We start from the raw sequence: 21,646 nt of genomic DNA, 5'->3' as shown, positions 1-21,646 counted from the left end.
GGTAGGTCAGGGAGTTTACGGCGTCCAGTGACAATAATTGGGCAAGTTTGCGGAGTGGCGACACGAGGCGTAGATCCTGCTGAACTGAAACACCAACTAATTGAGAGCGGCGAGTTGGTTGGTACGAGCGGCGAGCGGCCGCGTGTAAAATTAAGGTCTCTACCCATTACAAAAAAGGCCTCGAGTCCTCGAGTGGCGACCACGAACCGGAAGACGAAGCGTTGGCAGGCCTCCCACCAGGTGGTCTTACGACATTGTGAGAGTTGCGGGAAATCGGTGAATTCAAGTGGCGACTTGTCGTTCATTGTGGCGTTCTAAGGGCCTTTGTTCAGCAGTGGACGTCTTCCGGCTGATGATGATGATGATGATGACCCATTATACCGTATCATACCATGACCGTAATAGCAACGTCTCAGGCAAAAATTATATTCTTTGTATTGGAAAGTATGTTAAGTATGCCCACTAGCACGTTTCCTAACTAACCATCGCCGACGCGTGTCATGTACCTATGCGTTTGACATTCCGTTCCTGACACGTTCCTATTACAGTCATGGCATGATACGACGTATTGGGTAACTAAAAAAAACGTTTCTCAGGTTTTCACTCTATTAATTAACAGCTTGGAAACTATAGCCCACGGCGTGTCATTCTGAGAGAAGGCCTGTGCTATACACAAGGATGTATCAGTCAACTACAAAGATAACGATACGGCCAAAGTTGCAAAAATATGTATACACAACCTCAATGCTAAGCCCATAAACTCGTACATACATTTTTGTAACTTTGGCCGTATCGATATCTTTGTATTTGACTGTAGTCAACTACTACCTCGATCGCCAGTCGCTCGCGCCACACGGCTAATCGAGACTAACTCCGCAAGGTGCTCGACGACCGACTTCGCTCGGAATTAAGGCACTCGTTAGCGACTTTTTGCAAGACTAGCGAAATCTCTTGAGAAGTTAGCGAAAAAACATTTATAGGTAGTATGTTTACGAGTTGCGGCGTAATGAGCCCTTCTCCGCTGTCCTGCGATGACTTGTTATTCAGGGGTCCTGATAACAAGTTATCTGTTTCAGCTAGAGTTCATTATTATTATATTTTTACACACTACGGAACGTAGAAGACCTGTAAGTGGTAAGAAATTGTATGTTTGTACGTCTGTTATTTTTTTCTTAAAACTTAGTAAACCAATTTCAATACAGTTTCTTGCATTGTATTGGTATAATTTTAAGGCAAGATTAAGCATAAAGCAATAAAAACTATTAAATGTAAAATATATTAGAATTTTTGCGGCCAGCTCATTAACACTCAATTAATGAGACTCATTAATCAGTAGGTATAATCATTAATCAGTATAACTCAGTCACCATCTGGGTGACTCCATCATACGTTAACGTTAATTGATTTCCATTAACTAAAAGAGAAAATTGAACATGTATGGCGATGGAATTTGGTAAGGTATAGTTTGAGACTGAGAAGGACATAGGATAGTTTTATCCCGGAAAAATGTATACCTAGTTACCATGGGTACGTGATGATGATGAATGAACTATTTGCAGACAAAGCGGAGGCAACAGCTAGTACTTCATAAAATATCCTTCACCAAAAAAAAACGCGTTACAATTTCAGGCTTAAACCTTCATGACTACGACAGCCCATTCATTAAAAAATCCATCAAACCAATTCCCAGCTTCGTTTGTAGGATAAAATAAATATGCGCGGATGGCAAGTACGCTGGCCGTTTTCTCTCTTAGAAAATTACAAAAATCCGGCCAAAGAACATTTTGGAGCTCGCAAAACGAAAGTTTTCGTTGTTAGAATTCTTGTATATATGTGTGTATATTTCGGGGATCTCAGAAACGATTTCGATGAAATTTGGTATGTGGGTTTTCGGGGATGACAAATCGATCTAGCTTGGTCTTATCTCTGGGAAAACGCTTATTATCGAGTTTTAGGCCGAGCAAAGCTCGGTCGCCCAGTTACTTATGCTACAAATGATGCTATTGATGACCGGATAGCTGAATGGTTAGAGAATCTGATTACGACCGGGTTCGATCCCCGGTCAAGGCAGATTGTATGAAAAATATGAATGTTTGCTCTCAGGATTTGGACGTTGTAAGCTGTATTTATTTATATACCAGTAAGTCGGTACGTTTACCTATCCGTTGGCTAGTACCCATAGTACAAGCTTTTGTGGACTCATTGAAAGAAATTAAATACGGATCTTTAAAGTTCGCATCATGAAAATGCGAAGTTACCTATACTTTTAATAGTGAATTTACTCGTACTCAAAACGTGGACGGATTTACAGACACAACTGCTTTTTGTGTCTCAGGAGTACTAGGGTAGCGTACCTACTTTATACTATTATGTTTTTGGTCAGATTCTGGAAACATCTACATATTATAAAGGTAAGCTAGGATCAATAGGTTTTACAACTTTGGGCATAGTTCAGCGAGTTCTGCGGTTAATATCACTAGTTGCCTATCATCTAAATATATTATTTATTGTATGCATAGATTATTAGGACTATAATATCCTAATCCGAATTCAAACTAATGTTATATGGGTAAAAATATGTTTCTTTGTATATTTGTTTAGTCTTGCTTGATGAATAAGCACACATACCAGTCTTCACGAAATTTTACATCTTAAATGTTTTAATGTTTAGCAATTCTCAATTATAAATTAAAGTAGTTGTAGCAATTTGGGTAGCCGGGATTAAATCCCTCCTCGGATTATATTAATTTTGTTGTAAAATCAAAGTAAAATTAAGTAAGTGTTTACGTTGTGAATTTTATTAATAAAGTCACATGAATTGGACAAACAGTTGATCGTTCTTAAATTTACTGAATTGATTGGTTGAATTGATTTTGAAAGTAGGTAAAAACTAAAACTATAACAAATTTAACCTTTTATAACGATTCGTGATTTTTTGTGGGTAGACGTAATTGCTAAGTTTGTGTATGTAAGTAGTTAAAGTGACCCCTTCTTACTACAACGGATTGACAAATTTTAATAAAAGTTGAAATTGGACCAACTACGATGAATAAAATACATGGTACCTACTTTAAAATGGAGGGACTTTGAACTGCCGTTTTATCTCAATAAAAGCGGGATACTGATAAATTCATTCGCAGACAGAGTCATGGGCAACAGCAAATTAATCAATAATTATCTACACCATAATACATTATTATTATGTATTATTTACGGTTCGAAAACTGTGTTAAATACTCGTGCTGCATCATGAAAATTATAACAAAAATCACGATGAAAACGCGGGTAGTTTTACGCCGGTATTAGTTTCGTCGGGTAGTAGCGTGAGCAGGGCGGTGGCGCGCAGTGCGCGTGTTGCAGCAGCCGCCGAGTCGCGTTGATCCCAGAAAAAGGCTTACGGATTTGCCCGAAACGACCGGATGGCCAAGTGGTTAGAGAACCTGACTACAAAGCTTGAGGTCCTGAGTTCCATTCCCCGCCGGGGCAGAGATTTGTGTGAATAACACGAATGTTTGTTCTCGGGTCTTGGATGTTTAATATGTATTTAAGTATGTATTTATCTATATAAGTATGTTTATCCGTTGCCTAGTATTCAGAGTAGGTACAAGATTTGCTTAGTTTGGGAATAGGACAATTGGTGTCAAGTGTCCCATGATATTTATTTATTTACATGTCAAGCTAAACTCGATTTCAGACTTGAGTTATCTGTTTTGTTATCATTTAAAACTATCTACATATTTATAATTATCCGCTTTGACTTGTGGTCTTTCAATTACAAAAAAGCTTTTTGCTATTAACTATCCTAATATTTATATAGATTTAGGAGTCTTTGAGCTTTGAACTTGAATAAATTATGGTTTTAATGTATATTAAAAATTTACGATGCTGTCAAAGGGCCGACGGACGCCGCGAGCGAGGACCGACGTAGCACGAAATCTGGCCTAGAGAGACCCCATTTTGAACAGTTTATACTTTAAACATGAAACTACCGTGAGACTCACTCATACAAACCCCCTTTAAGACGCGAGTTATCCGGGTCTACCACGTTGTGTTTTAGAGGCAATTTTTTCCTAAAGGCTGGCATAGCGTAAGAGCTTAGCAGAATTACCGCAGCCCAATGCGATACACTAAGCTCTTACCCTAGGCATAGCGCATATTCCACAGCAGTCACAAGTACGTGACATCGCATAGAAGTAAGAACTAAAAAGTCACAGACGTTGTGTCACTAGGGCCGAACGTGTTAACTTATTCAATGGTGTGTAGGTATGTGTGTGGCCTACAAAGGAATTACATGCCAAGCTCCCTTAGTCTATAATAAGGTCTCAACCCACCAATGACACGTAAATAGGCAAGATCATTATTTTTATTATTTAGAGACCAAACATAAATGCATTTTAACTTTACGATTTGTTTTTTCTCTGATCAAACTGTAAATATGTTATCGTTAATCTATGTAGGTAATCTACCTATAAATAACTGTTACCGTCACTAACTGACTGACAACGCATAAATTAAACCGTTGCAGTTACATTTGACTTTTGGCAAACAAATTACCTACTTAAGTATCACAATCATGCACGAAGGAGTTTTTAGAAATATCCACGGAATAGGAAAATTTACCCATTTTTAATTTATTTATTTGACGATATCCTGCAACAAGCTGGCGTAAACTGGACGCGTGTGGCAGTGGATAGGCAAGACTGGAAAAGTAGAGAGGAGGCCTATGTCCCAAGACGGGCGCTATAAGGGCTATTATATCTAGATAGATTTATTTTTTTAATAAAAAATGCACTCAAAAAGAGCATGTGTGCCAATCGTGTCATTCGTGCGAATTAGAATATTAACGCTAAGATAGCGCACATTTGTTGAATATACTTAATCTTTGCTATACTTAACGAAGCAATCAACATCCTGTACCACCAAAAATCACAGTAAAGTTATGCTAGTAAGTCGGTAAATTCATAGCAATAGTGGAATTTGCTGTAACTGCGTAGTTCCGAAGTTGGCGGCGTAACGACTCGTTAAATGTTCCATAATGTTCAAGTGTCGCGACAAGCTTCGAGTTGGCTCTTAACAGCTAGTTACGTGCCTACGATGTGAAGTAAAAAGTTGAACTACTGTCCCACTTCTGCTGTGACACGAGCGTTTTGACGTAATACTAAGTTAATTAGAGGTTTTTGTCTCGAAATATAAAACGGGATTCCTTAGTAAAGTTTGTTATATTGCTGTTTATTTGTGAAGATAATATTTCTTGGAATTATCGATCGATCACTGGAAGCTCCGAGGTATCTTTTGTTAATTAAAATGCTTGTAATAAAACACGTGATTAAAAGTGTTTTTTAAAATATAACTACGCGTCAGTACGATTTGCTGTAGTATTTTTAAAGAACCACCCACCCGTTTTTAATGCAAGCCCAAGGCCAATATAAATCACGATGTAATTTTGGGAATTCTCATAAGAATTTATAAAACTCCCTGAATGTCAATTCAACTGCCAGAACGGGTGTCAAACTGACACGAGTTTCTACGAGCATGTACACTTGTACAGTCAAGTGTAATTAACAAAAAAGTAAAACCGACTTCAAAAAAATAAAAATAAAATAACAAAAAATGGAACCGACTACAAAACCCTTGAAAATATTTTTCTAGGTACGTACCAGCTCGAAGTCGGTGCCTCAGCACGAGCCAGCAGAGTTCCGTTGCCTACCTTCTGGCTTCAGATCATCAACTTAAAGCTTCTTTTTAGTCGCTTATCTAGGTATATTAATCTTGATCGTTTATAGACGAGCGAGCATTACTTAGCTTTGATGAGTTCCATTGGTCATCACGGTCTTTTTCATCAGGTCCAGGTTACCAAATGATACTTTCTGAATGTAAACGCTCATCTTAATGCTAAAAATGCCTAAATCGCCATATGTGTGCCTATAAAATTTGAGGTTTGCCCTCGATTTCCCTAGAATCCCATTATCAGATCTTGACCTGGTGACAATGGGACCACCTCACCCTTTCGATTAAAAAAATAATTTTGAAAATCGGTCCACAATTGACTGAGTAATCAGTGAACATGCATAAAAAAAGACAAACATTGGAAAATAGAACCTCCTTTTTTGAAGTCGGTTAAAAATATGAACTTATTCAAAGTTTCGAAAATAAGTACCACAGACTCTTATTCCGAGGCATTCAGGCCGTAGTAACATATTTTTGAATGGTTCGAATAGATACTTATTTTTGCACTTGACTGTACACGAAATATCGCGTAGGTATTTCCATGTCGGTATTATCCGGGCCGGTAAATAGTGTCACCCGCCAGATTTATGGATTACGCGTGCGAAGCTATGGGTAAAGTCTTATCTTTATAATAGCATAACTTCTCAAGGAATATTTTGTGAACTAACTACTGCCGCACCGCAAGCGAGCTGCCGTAGTATAGCAAGATTGGCGTAGCATATAGCTACGGCGTAGCACGTCAAGCGTAGCTCTGTGCTACGCCGAATTTATCAACTTTGTTTCTGATGCAACTCGGCAAGTATTTTGTCAAAGCAGAGAAGTAATGTCTAAGGTGGCTATGTACGTATTTAATTGTGGGTTCCTCCTCAATGTCTTTGTTTTTTTTTTTAAGTATTTGTATTATAGATAATTTTACTGAATAAATCTTATTGAAGTTAACCGTGATTGTTTTTTCACTTTTTAACAATTTTGAATGACGGCAAAATAAGAATTTTTTACTTTCAATGCGTATTTGATTTCTGACTCACCGTAGAACGTTCTCACAGTAAGTGCCGTAAATGCCATAATAAATTCCCTTGTCAAGCAATGCGATGTCACTATGACTTTTTCTACGAAAAGGTTCCACAGTGGGTCAGGATTCAGTTGGTTCGAGTGTACTGGTCAACAATTTTGATTGATTAGACTTACTTAAGTGATAGGACCGTCTTTTGTCGAATCAGCCTTTACATTATTTATATCTCACTGGGTTGCCTCGCCCACACAACTTTTCGGTCGACATGTACCTAATAACTGTATTCTTTCCCTTACACAAGCAGTAACAATTTATTAAACAAAAGTAGTAAATGCAATGGCGGACTAAGCTCGTCGGGCCGCAAGCCCGGGCCAGCAAAGGTGAATGCCCCCTAGTAATAGTATTTTGCAGGTGGTAGGACCTTGTGCAAGGTCCGCCCGGATTGCTACCACCATCTTGCTTGCTAATCCTGCCATGAAGCACCAGTGCTTGCACTGTAGTGTTTCGGCGTGGAGAGTAAGACAGCCGGTGAAATTACTGGCACTTGAGGTATCCCATCTTAGGCCTCTAGGTTGGCAACGCATCTGCTATCCCCCTGGTGTTGCAGGTGTCTATGGGCGATGGTGATCTCTTACCATCAGGAGACCCACTTGCTCGTTTGCCATCCAGTCGAATAAAAAAAATTATTATTAGTACCAAGCATATTTTTTGTTTTGTTCGGAAATCAGTACTGTATCAAGATAACTTGTGGACATTTGGAGGCCCCTAGGGTCTGGTAGCCCAGGCGAGCGTGCCGCCTCTTCCGCGCTACTGAGTGCCTACTACGAAGTTCGAAAATTGTAGTTCGTATCGTACCGTCCCTCTAGCTCTCGTATTAAATAGTATAAGTGTCAGAGGGACCGAAGGACACGAACTTCGATTTTCGAATTTCTTAGTTGTTTTTGCAGAAATAGGCTTGGGTTTGACCACAATCACTACTGATGGTAAGCAAAACTGTGGACTAATAAGGGGCACGCTTGAACAATAAATGCCCATTCGCCCTAGGGGGCAGGTTAGGTGAGTTTGTATGAGTTTTGCGTTCGGTGTTCAATACAATAGGGCAGGGTTTCTCAAACTTATGGCTTCACGTACCCCTGTTAAAGTTTCTAGACGACAGCGAACCCCTACCTGCCCCCCCCCCCCAAAGAAAGTAATAAAATTGACTGTTGGAGAAACTAAGGTTATTTTTATTTCAATCATCATCATAATATAATGTACCTATATTATTTATTAATTATTTCAATAAAAGGTAACAAATATAGGTAAGAATCGTCTTGCCAACGAAAATACAAACTGAAACAAACGACAACAAATAAGTAACTTTGGAGTTGAAATAAAAAACACAAAAAGACTCCAAAAACCAATCTTAATCCTCTTGCCAGTCTTGCAGCCACCATCACGTAAACCTTGTCGCGAACCCCCTACCGTCGAATAGCGAACCCCTAGGGGTTCGCGTACCCCACTTTGAGAAACCCTGCAATAGAGTTCTGTGGTAGCTTGTTATAATTCCTCCGATACCCTAGAGGATATTATAAAAAATAATAAAATACCCCTAGGGATAATAAGAGAATATGACACGAAGATCGCATTAAGGCTTAACCATTACCCAGCAAAACTGGCAATGGATAGCGGCACAACGAAGCGACTTTTAATTAACGAATGGCTTAATTATTTCGCATCGACGATACGCCGCCGTTATGAGTAAATTAATTAGTAAACGTAATTTATTACTCGCATGCGGAGATGAGACAAAGGGACAGCAATTAAGGGCTTTATGATATTAAGGCTATGAAAAACTTAGGGCATTCGAGAAAGCCTGTTACGTTTACCTTTTTTTTGAAATTTCATTGTTGCTTTCCAAAAATAGATAACTAAAAAAAAATACTAGTAAAGATTTATCGATTGCCACAAAGAGAAAATACAAGCATGAATACAGAAGCAATAAATTATTAATCATTGAGTGCTTTGTCTTGTTAAAAAAAAAAGAAGTTCTTTAACAAATGGCTGTTTTTTTCTGCCAACAATAAGCATGAACCTAATAACGATACCTTTAAATAAAACTACTATTATGTCTAATTATTTCGCTGTGCATAGCTTTTTTATTCAGAAATTTAAATAATCACAGCTATTGAGTATTTAGTAAAGTAATTATTATATGGACCTCCGCTAAATAACGCCTGATTCAATAAATTATTCATATTTTGTTTTTTGGAGACAAACGTCAAAATGACAGCTAAGCGTTTACTTGTAAATAAAGAGTCCAACAACAACTGTAAAGTTGTTATTACGTACCGATCTAGATAGACATTGAGTTGATTTTCATATCACACTGACGGCAAAATTTATATTTAAAAAGTTATGATAGGTTATTAGTTTGACATATTATGGCTTTGACATTTGCAATTTCTAGTTCGAAAGAAAAATAGGAGATTCGATTTGTAGCATTCGAAGATGGCGGATGTAGACAATATCTAATTTTGCTAGTTCTGTTTCTTTGGCTAGTTGAAGTATAATTTTGATAGTGTTTTATACGGCGATTAACCTTAACAGTGAACAGTGATCCCAAAATTCTATATTGCTCTCGTGTCTAACATTTTTTAATGCGCAAGTGGTCTCCACGTGGGGTCTGGAATTTTACTATCAAGTTGCAAAAACTACAATCACCGTACAACGTCCCTCTCAAAGAGAGTTTACCTCGACACTGGCGAAATTGTCCTATTAATTAGGACAGAACAGCCATATTTTAAAAGAGAAGAAGAAGAAAGAAAAATAGAGGAAACCTGCACACATGTGTATGAAGTTCCCAAACCGCACTGGGCACGCGCGGGAAGTGCGGTCCAAGCCATCTCATTTCGAAAGGCTTGTGCCCTGCATTAAAAATTAAATAATTAACTTTAAGTAAGGGATGACAGTTTCATACATTTTGACACTACTTAACCCTGGGTTAGCAATTAACTAGGTACCTAGTTATATTATATTATTATGTACATGACTATACAATGAATAAATGAATATGAATATGGTTAACAATGGTCCGTAAAAGTTTGCCTAAGAAAAATATCTTCTTGTTTAAAACTAAAAATTCAAATCTTGGAATAACTTTTAAATCGTAAAGGCTTGTTTCGTCTACCTATGTCCTTTTTATTCTGCGGTTGAAATTTTAACTTCATCTTCTGAATGGGATTGAACGTACAGCCTTCGCTTGCAAATTTTGTTATGTACCTACCTATTTATATGTATTATGTATTGATATGACAGATAATTTTCCAATTGGTTATATAGTAGGTTGTTAAACAACAGTTAAAATATAATATAAATATAACATAATGCTTTTAACTTGCGCGATTCTTACTCATAACTAATATATTTGGGAACTTAATGATTGACTCAACTCGTGGCCATGGCCTCTGCAATATGGTCGAAACGTCGAGGTACTTTTGACATTGAATATAGAAGTCATCATTAAGTTCAGAAATATATTCGTAACACTTAAGGGCAACACACACAGAGAGCGGGCGCGGGTCGTGCGCGGGCCCGCGACGGGCGTATTTGCATGGCGGTATATAGACGCCTTCACACAGAACGCGGGCGCGGGCGCGGGTCGTGCGCGGGCCCGCGCCCGTCGCCCGTCGTCACAAACAGCGCGAGCCGAGCGCAGTGTTACCAACTCTCAAAAATATTTATCCCTAAAGCTTAAGTTAAAAATCCCTAAAACTCGTTTTTAATTAAAATGTTTACTTTAAATTTGAATATTTCGCAAAAAAAATACTGAATCGAAAATCGTCTTAGTAACCCCCTAATGCTTTTAATTTAAAAGACCCTACACTATGGGGTTGGATGAGAACAAAAAAAACCCTTACTAAAGTAAGGGTTTTTTTCTATGGGAGGTACCCAAAAAAATTTTTTTTTAATTTTTCATTGTACCATTCTGTTGGGATAGTTTTCATAGTAAGTATGCCTATGTAAAATTACAGCTTTGAAGCATTGATAGTCCCTGAGCAAAGCCGCGGACGGACAGACAGACTGACAGACAGACATGGCGAAACTATAAGGGTTCCGTTTTTGCCATTTTGGCTACGGAACCCTAAAAACCGTATTCATGCGCAGTAGCTAGTTCATTTAGGCGAGAATAAAATTTATTTATTTTATTTTTTTAATTAATTGGTAGGTACTACGGAAAATCTGTTATTTTTTCCATTGACTAGTATAAGCTTATTCCTGTCTATAAAAAAAACCAGCCACTTTTAAAAATTTCATCCATCGCCCATCATTACATAAATTGAATTTAATTAAGTAAATAAAGTTTGACCTTGGTGCGCAAGCGCGTTTGTCGTTTTCCACATATATCTCGCGGCACTGTATAATTCTGTGTCGAGTTGACAAAAATGTCGTATCTATTATTGGTTCTAGAACTGTTTTAATTTGTACTCCAAAAGTCGCCAGATACCTAAACCATTTCTGTCGTCAAAACTTTTTTGCGGCCGCTAAGATTTAAGCAAAAGTCGTCACTTCTAGGGACTAAGTCACTAAACTGGCAACATTGATAGCCGCCGCGGGCCCGTCGCGGGTCCGACCCGCTCTCTGTGTGAATACAACGAACCGCGCGGCTCACGCGGCGGACACGACCCGACCCGCGCACGCTTTCTGTGTGTGTTGCCCTTTAAGGAATAATTAAAATACATATATTAACAGGGCGAAATTAGATAGCTTTGTGTGGCGAAGTTGTTAGCTAATTGCTAAAACTCCAAATGGGTGACACAAACATTTTGGCGAAAATCATCGTCGTCGCCGGATCGCAAAACGAATTCTAAATACCAGCTAATTAATAACACCATTCTCATTGCGATTTGACGGTATATTGCATTTCATAACAGAATATTTGAGCCGTACATAGCTGGATCGTCGCCAGAACGTTAGTCGTCCTGAAAATGGACTGATGCATTGCAAGATATATATGTCAGATTTATGCGTTTTGTCTCGGATTTAGATAATATACTTAGTTGAAATAAAATAGGGAAGGAAACTATTAACAAAATGCTGATATTCAAGATATCTTAGATTTTTTTCCGAACAAACAAAGACGGTATGATATTCATCCGTCACATAAAATTTATCAACACATGTACACGCTCTTAGAATCAATCGCGCTGAAATCCCCTCCCATTTGCTGAAATCTTTCTTCCTAGTCATAATGCTCCAGCAGACTGGTTTTGATCATGAATCGTGTAATCACCAGATTAGTTGCAGCTTTTGCGATGATTCTCCATCTCTCTCTATTTGTCGTATTCAGTGAAGGAACACTTGATATGATATAATGAGGTCTGTCCGTCTTGTGGGTGATCGGCCGCGAGAACATTGACCTTCCCTCTTTCCTGTACAGTCAAAGGCAAAGATATCGACACGGCCAAAGTTACAAAAATATGTATACACGGCTTTATGCATTTAAAATTAAGGCCGTGTATAAATATTTTTTGCAACTTTGGCCGTGTCGATATCTTTGCCTTTGACTGTACAGGAAAGAGGGAAGGTCAATGTTCTCGCGGGACTGTACCTCTATAAACGTTCCAATGGGCTTTCGTTGCGGATTTTGTGATAAATCATCTTAATGATTCGTATTTGAACAATCGACGAAAGTCTGTGTTTATGCTAACACATTCCGTATTCATTTTAAAACTTTTTCATTTATAAGATTAGTAAGATTAGGCAGGCAGTAGGGTTGATGAAGTTGGGGTCTAGCTATATCCAGGCGTCGTAAACAATGGTAAATATTGGACACTTTCCAAAGCTTGCGTTGTTGCATTAACGTCATCTTGTGTACTATATTGGGAATTTGGGAGAGTGCGAAGTACTAGGTGGGGGTAATGAAATCTATCGCAGCGCTCATGGTGGCCAAAAGAAGAAATAATCTAGGCTCTGCAATTTGTCATACTCATATGAATCTGTCATTAACAAAGCAATGTGTACAGACTTTAACTACTTACCTAATTTTAGTAACAGATATTTGTGTTATGATGCGAGCTTGAATTATTGAACACTGACACTGTTTTGTTCTTAATTCCTCTACATCTCGGACATGTCCAGCAACAATTTTCCTTATGAAACGGTTTGTGGTTAAAATGTTATATTGAGTGATAGTCACAAAACCGGTCTTCAAAATGATACTCATTTTGATCTGAAAACGATATTTAATTTATTATTAGCGATATAAGAACAATTATATAATTTTACTATCAAAGAAACCAATAAGATAGCTTTATCTTTTCGTTTTACAGTAAAAGTACCTACAACTAAACATGAAGTAAACAAACCCTGACATAACGAAAATAAAACACACTTTTTTAAATACATTTTACTTACCTCATTTAGTTTCAATGACCAAAAATGAATTCACTACCTTTTTTCCACCCAAATCACGGTATCACAGTAATTTTGTATAATAAATTAATACGTTATAGGTTTGATTTTTGTCACAATGTCGCGATGAAATTTCAAAACGTCAGAGCATCAGAGCCAAAAAAGTTGCGGTCGCTAGGTGGCGCTGCTGTCGTGCACAGAGCCAATACAGTGCTGGTTGTAGGAGTAATTGATGCAGCTTCGTGTATGGAGTTAAATCAAAAAATCTTTTATTCGATCGTATGTCGTTCTATGTCAAACAAGAATTAACCAAGTAGGCAGTTATTTCATTTATTTTCGCTAAGTGTTTTTAGTACTTTACACAAAGGAAAATACGAGTAGTCGCTCATTTAGTTTGATTTTATGAAGAAAAATATTCTTTGACTTTCATGGACGGTTGTACAAGAAACATAAAATCTAAATGAAGATAAAAACGTTTAATTTTCTAATGTTTTAGAGTTCCTTATACGGAAGAAGAAAACCTGAATCCTTAAGATTTTTTCGTTTGTCTGCACCGTCTGTCACAGTTAAATTGTTCCGAATCTACTGGACAATTTAAGTTGTATTGTGTTTACTTAAACATTTGGTATAGGTAAGGTAGGTACCTCTACATATGAATTCTTGTGATCCGAATACGAGTACGTGTAAATGATTTGTTAGCAAAATAAAAAGTGATAACTTTTGGAGAGAAAATTAGAGCATTAATAAAAAGATTTGTAAACTGTGCTAGGTAGGGTTTGAGGTAGGGTCGCGAAGATTTTAAAGATATGATGACAATATGAGTAAAATAGAACTTAGTTTCCCCTTTTTTAGATTCACGGAGAACCTGTAAGAAGTCTTAGGTCAAAAACGACGCGGTAATATTGCCAGTAGGTACGCACTGAACCCACGGCGTGTGAGCCAGATTTGCACTGGGACGAACTTTTACTATTATTTTCCTCAAATGATAATATTTTAAGGCTGTTTGCTAGACGTTTTTGCCTGGGAATAAAAGGCTATTCAATTTGGGTTAGGCAGCTTTTTGGCTTTGTCTTCTTTGATGCTTTCCTTTTTTGTAATAAGGTCGTTTATTATTAAAATTGTAATAACAAACACACTGTGTTCGAAGGATAATAGCAAAATAGTTCTATTTAACTAGTATTATTTCTGTTTTTTTGGGGCCTCAATAAATGACGTCAAACCCAATTTTTATAATTAGTCTTCGGGACCTTGCCTAAGGAGGGTTACTTCGAGTAATTTGTTTTAGTTTTAATGATCTAAATTTAAGTTTTTGAAAATGTTACAAAACAAAAGTAGCTTAGTTTCGCGAGTAGAGTGGAACCTTGAATTTAAAGCCGCATGGTCAGAGACACCCTGTATATTCACTTTAAAATTAAAAAAATTAAAAAAAATGTTTAAGCGGGCTCCCATACAACAAACGTGTTTTTTTTGCTAATGTCTAATTTTGTATAGATAATGGTACGGAACCCTTCGTGCGCGAGTCCGACTCGCAATTGGTCATTTTTTTAATTTAATTTAATTTATTATTATTTTTTAAGTCTAGGATAGTTTTATGTACATAGTTTTAATTTAAAAGTATCATCATTTTGAGTATCGTAAATTATTGGCAAAGACGAAAATAATTAGAGTTCTGTACCTCAGTGGACCGAAACCCTTATAGAATTAATGTGTTTTCAGTCTGTATGTTTGTCTGGCCATCCATCCGTTTCTCAATACCCATTTTATCAGGACCGCGTAGAGGTATGATAACATATAACAGCGACGCGTGGTTGTAGTTTTGGGGAAAGTGAACTGATAATACGAAGTGCTTTTGATTAGAGACCTTATTTTTTTGCTAAATTGCACTCATGCAAAGCCGGTGCGGGTCGCTAGTATTTTATTTATATTACTTGTACTAGCGACAATAAGTCAGATGCATCAAATTGCAATCTCATCTCAAAACAGTTTCATCGTCAAGTCTCGTCATAATTTGCGACGTGCACAATGCCCGTGCACACCGGCATGAATTTAAAAGTAATTTCATTATAAGTTTGGAGTTGCATGCAAAATTCACTAGTTCAGAATAACGTGGTTTAAAACTTATTCTATGCTAAATAGCTCTTGTTGCGTTTGCGTTTATGAATGACACTATCGTGAAAGTTAGGACATTTCTTGGACAGGACAGTTCAGGCATTTCTTGTAAATATTTCTTTTACAGTATGGTTCTTAAGTTAAATATGATGTAAAATGAGTTTTTGAATAAATTATTATTATTATTATTTATAAATCTATGCCATGTTGACAAAACTACTCTCGAAAATTGTGGATTTTGACAGGGAGATTACTCGAAGCAGTTTTAACTAAACCCCCTTGCAAAAAAATAGGGCACCTATGGTTTTTCAGATTTTTAGGCATTGAAGCTTAGAAAGTAAGCTTTCATGCACATAAAATACAAAAACCATAGGTGCCCGTTTTTTTGCAAGGGGGTTTATTAGCAGTTGATGTTTTTTCGTGTTTAATTTTAAATACGTCCCAGTGGAAAACAGCGTCGCGGCTTGCCGTAATATTAATGCTTTATGCTATTCGATGTTCATGTTTATTCTTTCCAACTATTATATTTATCTGTGTATCTTATATTATGTGTAAATAAATTTCTCTCACTCTCACTCTCACTTTTTATTTTATTATTTTTCTTCAGCCTCGCCTTATATGTCTTCCATTACTTGTCATACGGTGCCATTTGCCTTCTTTACACACACACACACACACACAAACATCACGCCTGTTTGCCTTCTTTAATTTTATTTAAGTATTCTTTGTACAGAATCAACATTCTACGTTAGTCTCACAGTGCTTTGGTTTTTACTGTTATGCTAAGAAATTTATTGACATATATAAATAAATGTGTGTAACTGTTGTGCGTCTCGTTTTCGCTAAGGGCTAACTCTATGCTAACGCTTTATCCCACTGGTGTCATTCAGGTAGTTTGATATCTTTATTTGATTTATTTATTTGATTTGAACAACTGTATCATACCTCAGCTTGGGCTCTTTAATCAGCTATTGCAACCTTGAAGCTGTATATGATATGTGTATTTCGCACCTTGTCTTAAAGAGTAACCCCTCCCGACCACCGTAACATACGCAGCTGTTGTGTGATGAACTTGTTTGTGCAACTTTTAAAGTGCTCAAGCTTTACTGTCGTACACGTGTCCTAGTCTAACAGCTCTTTTGTAGACCGCTTCTTATATTTTTATGTACCTTTTGTACACAAGCATGCAGTTAATGGGCGGTATTTGTCACAATCTTTCATTACTATGGTGAGATTGTTATATATTCGCTGTAACTGATGCTTCTTTCGCGAACACTGATATTAAATATTTGTAGTAGTTTGCCCACTAATATTATAAATGCGAAAGTTTGTAAGTCTAGGCTGTTTGTTTGTTACTTCATCACGTCTAAACCACTGAACCGATTAATATGAAATTCAGTTTACAGATAATTTGAGTCCCGGGAAGGACATAGGATAGTTTTTATTCCGGAAAATTGCATAGTTCCGCGGGATAGCGATAATCGAATGCTACGCGGACGGAGTCGCGGGTAACGGCTAGTCTATATTCTTGTATACCTACTACAATACAATAAATAACTTTTTATTGAACACCACAATAGGTATAGTAAGCAAGCAGTATATCAAACGGAGGTACGTAGATAAAAAATAATATTAAAAATGCAAAAGTAAATCTGTTTGGTACGGAGATAGTGTGACAACCTAGGATGGACATTGGACATTAAGATTCCCCGCGAATTCCTGCAGTACTTGTTTAGCGATAGACGAATTATTCACATATAAAGTCGCGTGCAACAGTTGGTTCTTTATAAAAGTTTTAATCTTTACATGTTGGTTTTAATTTCAACGGCCCAAAATCTAAAAACGTAGCTATACTGCACTTTAAATTAAAAAAATGCAGACAACAAGAGGCTGGAACATAAAAATATGCAGACGAAGCTTAACAAGCTACTCCAGACAGAAAGCCGGTTTATTATGATTTTACAACGTAGGTAATTCTACGTTTTATCATGTTGCATGCCATATTAGACCGTCGCTGTGTAAAATCAAAAGTAACTACATTAAAATTTCCTTGATTGCAAAGTTACTGAATACTAAAGGAATAAAACTTTAACGAAACTGTACTTTTTTTACGTTTTTTTACGGTTGGTTGGACGTGAAGGTTGTAAAATGATCCCGTAGTGTCATCACATCATCATTACAATCATCATGATCTTTGTTCCAGTGTTAATTTTCCTTAAAATAAATTAAATAGGTAATCATATGACGACGACGCAGGTAAACAACCTCCACCTTTTACGCTAAAAATAACTGCCTACGTAAAACGTAGTTAACACATCTCCAAACGATTAATTCGTTACGTAGCCTATACTGGATATACTCAACTTTTGCATTGGTTTCGTTTGAATGAAATCCGTAGTGGGTTTGTACCCAATCTCACGCCGCTCATTCTGCTAATTTACGCTAACGAAGTGGTCACATAAACTGTAGTTGAAGGTAAGTATTGCCGGACTGGCATGATAATGAGAGCTAAAATCGTTAATAGGATTATGCTGACAAATTGGATATTGAGCATAAGCCGGGCTAAGGTCGCGGTGGACACAGCAAGTATCCGTAATTAGCAGTAACTAAGGGGATCGAGCGCCGGCGGCCTGATTAAAACTGGCTTTGCCCGACCGTTTTGCAGGACTTAAACTCGGTGATGTAACTGAGAAATAGTTATTGTTTTAGTTAGTTTGTGTACAAAAGCCATTTTCAGCTCTAGTACAAACTACCTCTGACCTGGGCAAGCCTTTGGTGCTTAAGCTTCGGTACCTACCTTTATACACGAGGCAAAAATATTTGCGAGCGGTCGCCAACGTAGCAAAAGCGCAGTAAAATTTCTCAGAAAATACTTTGCAGAAAATACAAGATGTTTTTCCACATGCTGTTTCTTAGTAATTGTAGCAAAAAACACATTGTCGCCGGCCGTTCCTGTTAAATGCGTGCATCCTTATTACGGTCTCTTGGCTATTCTGTCATGCGAAAATGTATTTCTCGTTGCGCAACTAAGTCGGGACCTAAAAGCATATTCGGCAGATAAGTGATCCTACAACAAAGATAAAATTACACGAGATCAATATGAGTCCCTGTGTTACGGTCCGGGCGGCCATAATTAATTCCTTTCTTTACGACGGTGCTCGGCATAACCGTTAAAGGCAGCATTGTGCGGAGTTCATGGAAGAATAAAAATAAATTAATACCATACACTCGCGACGTAAACACTCTGAAAGCAGGCGATAGAGGGTTAGCCTTTGTATTGAATAATTAAATGGCCGCTTTCGCCGCGACCGACTGGATTATCGAGTCCTACCAATTAAGGGTTAACGACGCAGCTGCTTCTGATTGGGCTCTCATATTAATTAATTTCAACTTGGCGATTATGAAACAACTATTGCAAAACTTTATCGGGTTCTAATAAATATTGATTAATCCCTTTTTAAGCGGTGCTTTAAAACAGCGAGCGCTTTCATTAAGTTATTACGTATTGCGGGAGCTCCTCGGAACTAAAACGACTCTCTAGCGACTATTGTTATGTAATTTTCTCATCCAATTACAATTCCCCTTGTCCCCTAATCCCATTTGCCTGCTGCTACCATTTAGCGATGGCAGGTCTGAACGGAGGCAGGGCTGTTTCGCTTTTCATTACGATGTATCAAGTTAGTTGTAATTTCGTCATAGTATAATGCCACGGTAATGACTATGAGTTTCGTGAGTGGGAGCCTCGTCTTGTTTATTCGAATGATAAGAGCTCTCCAGTCGACATTCGCTACACAAAGAGGAGATGTCGTATCCCCTCGCAGTTTTAATGGGATAGAAACGTATCCGTCCCCTTTAACGACGCAACAGCTTTACAAACGTATCTGACTCGGTATTTTTGTACCGCTCTGGCTTGTATGTTAGTACAAATAAGTCACAGCCGTTATACGCTTACAGGGGTATAAGTGGTTTGCTCTATCTGGGGTAACAGCCACATAGACGTCAAATGGAAATTGTTGAAATAATTGCAAATGCAACTAGACTGGTAAAATTGAACATTAATTGTTTGTATGTATGCTTTTTGATAATCGTTCCTTTTATGCTGTCGTATTTGATCATCTTTCGTAATCCTACCATGATTATGGCAATAATATAATTTCTCGTGCCTATTTGGACTTTGTCGTAGCGACAAATGAAAAAAATGCACTGAGCGATAAGCGTGAAAATGAAGTACTTTTTATACGTTTTGGTATCCTCAGTGACATTGGTTTGTGACATTATAGCGAATTCGTGTAATATTTTCACCTCCTTTAATCGAGTTGTTTGTGTGCCTGAGTGACTATGTCAGGTTTAAGGGCTTTACCTGTAGTACAGCAGTGAGACGAGCGCATGAAGCAGGAGATTAACAAGGTGATAGCCCGCGGGGTGCAGACCATGGACAGCATAGTTCCATCGAAAGGTCAGCACCGTCAGAGGGCGATACGATTTGTGGGACTGTTCCTGTAACAATAATAATATTTATAAATACACAAGATAAGATAAGATAACATTTATTTGCAGAAAAATCTAATGCACGAGTTACTACTAAATAAATCTAATTTACCATAGGTGTCCCTACAATATTGGAAGAGTTCCCTCGGTTTCCAAGATCCGATCATTAGATCTTAATTTGGTGCTCATGGGACCTAATTGCAAGCATTCCTAGACGAACGAAAAAAAAAATTCAAATCGGTTCATAAACGATGGAGGTAACAAACATAAAAAAAAATACAACCGAATTGATAACCTCCTCCTTTTTTTGAAGTCGGTTTAAATTACAAATAAAGAAACAACGCTACTGGTTACGAGTGCTACCAAAAACACACGTAACTGTAATTTTTGACGTAAAATACTTGAATAATGCAACGATTTATATGAATAATTTTAGTACTCCATTCATCATCATCATCATCATCGGCCTATCTTAGTCCACTGCTGGACATAGGCCTCTCCAGTTGCACGCCACTGAGCACGATCCTCGGCCAGTCTCATCCAGTTCTTGCCAGCTAACCTGCGAAGATCATCGCTCCACCTAGTCTGAGGGCGTCCTACGCCACGCTTGCCGATTCGCGGTCTCCACTCAAGAACTCGTTTGCCCCAGCGGTTATCAGTTCTTCGACTGATATGGCCGGCCCACTGCCACTTCAGTTTGCTTATCCGGTGAGCTATGTCGATGACTTTAGTTCTGTGTCGGATCTCCTCGTTTCGAATTCGATCCTTCAGAGAAACTCCGAGCATAGCCCTTTCCATAGCCCGCTGAGCGACTTTAAATTTGTGGACCAGCCCAACCGTGAGTGTCCACGTCTCGGCACCATATGTCATGACAGGTAGGACGCACTGATTGAAGACTTTCGTCTTCAAGTTCTGTGGAATTGGCGATGTAAAGACTCGACGAAGTTTTCCATATGCTGCCCAACCCAGCTGTATTCTTCTATTGGCCTCTTTCTCGAAGTTGTTTTTACCCAATTGCAAAGTTTGCCCGAGGTAAACATACTCTTTAACAACCTCCAGAGAGTTGCCATGTACTGCAATTGATTCCGGACTTACATGTTCATTAACCATGACTTTGGTTTTGTCCAAGTTCATCCGGAGACCAATGCGTTGTGAAGAATCAGCTAGGTCGCTCAACATATGTTGCAAATCTTGCAGCGTCTCTGCCATGATGACGATATCGTCTGCAAATCGCAAGTGTGAGAGGTACTCGCCGTTTATATTAATGCCATGTCCTTTCCAGTTCAGTGTCTTGAACATATCCTCCAATGCATTTGTGAACAGTTTGGGGGATATAACATCCCCTTGTCTCACACCACGATGCATGGGGATAGGCCCAGACTGCCGATTTTGGATTTGGACGGCCATAGTAGCGGCATTATGCAGACCTCTCAACACTTGAATGTATCGCCAATCGACTTGGCACCGCTGCAAAGATTCCAGAACAGACCAAGTTTCGATAGAGTCAAAGGCCTTCTCATAGTCCACAAATGCTAGGCACAGGGGCCGATTATACTCTTCGGTCTTCTGTATAATCTGCCGCACTGTGTGGATGTGGTCTATGGTACCATACCCCGATCGAAACCCGGCCTGTTCCGGGGAGTACTCCATTCGTCCTTATTTATTAAAAATTGACACTAAAAAATTACAGCGTTACAGTAAAAACCAATGCGCTGTAAAATTGAAATCATACAAAAAAAAAACACAAAAAAGACATAGAAAACACTAAAAGGCGTACAAAAATAAAACAAAGTAATTAGGGATTTCTTGATTGCTACACTAGTATCGATAAAATTTCATCGATACCCCTCATACGGACCATACAATTTTTCCTACGTGCGGTAAAATTTTTATCTCCCAAACCAATTCGGCTAAAAT

The 21,646-nt window shown here is 38.0% G+C and overlaps 1 protein-coding gene across 1 annotated transcript in view; it reads right to left on the bottom strand.

Moving 5' to 3' along the window:
* The window catches only part of Tmtc3 (Transmembrane O-mannosyltransferase targeting cadherins 3), a 151,998-nt gene that overhangs the window by 29,638 nt on the left and 100,714 nt on the right, over window positions 1–21,646 (bottom strand). The window contains exon 2 of the mRNA XM_074110756.1: window positions 19,602–19,738. Coding sequence (XP_073966857.1) covers window positions 19,602–19,738 — 137 coding nt within the window. The remainder of the gene's footprint in view (window positions 1–19,601; window positions 19,739–21,646) is intronic.

The sequence above is a fragment of the Choristoneura fumiferana genome, chromosome 2 (genome assembly GCF_025370935.1).
Source record: "Choristoneura fumiferana chromosome 2, NRCan_CFum_1, whole genome shotgun sequence".
Lineage (NCBI taxonomy): Eukaryota > Metazoa > Arthropoda > Insecta > Lepidoptera > Tortricidae > Choristoneura > Choristoneura fumiferana.
Note: the sequence above shows the minus strand (reverse complement) of the source record. Positions and strands in the feature narration are given on the sequence as shown.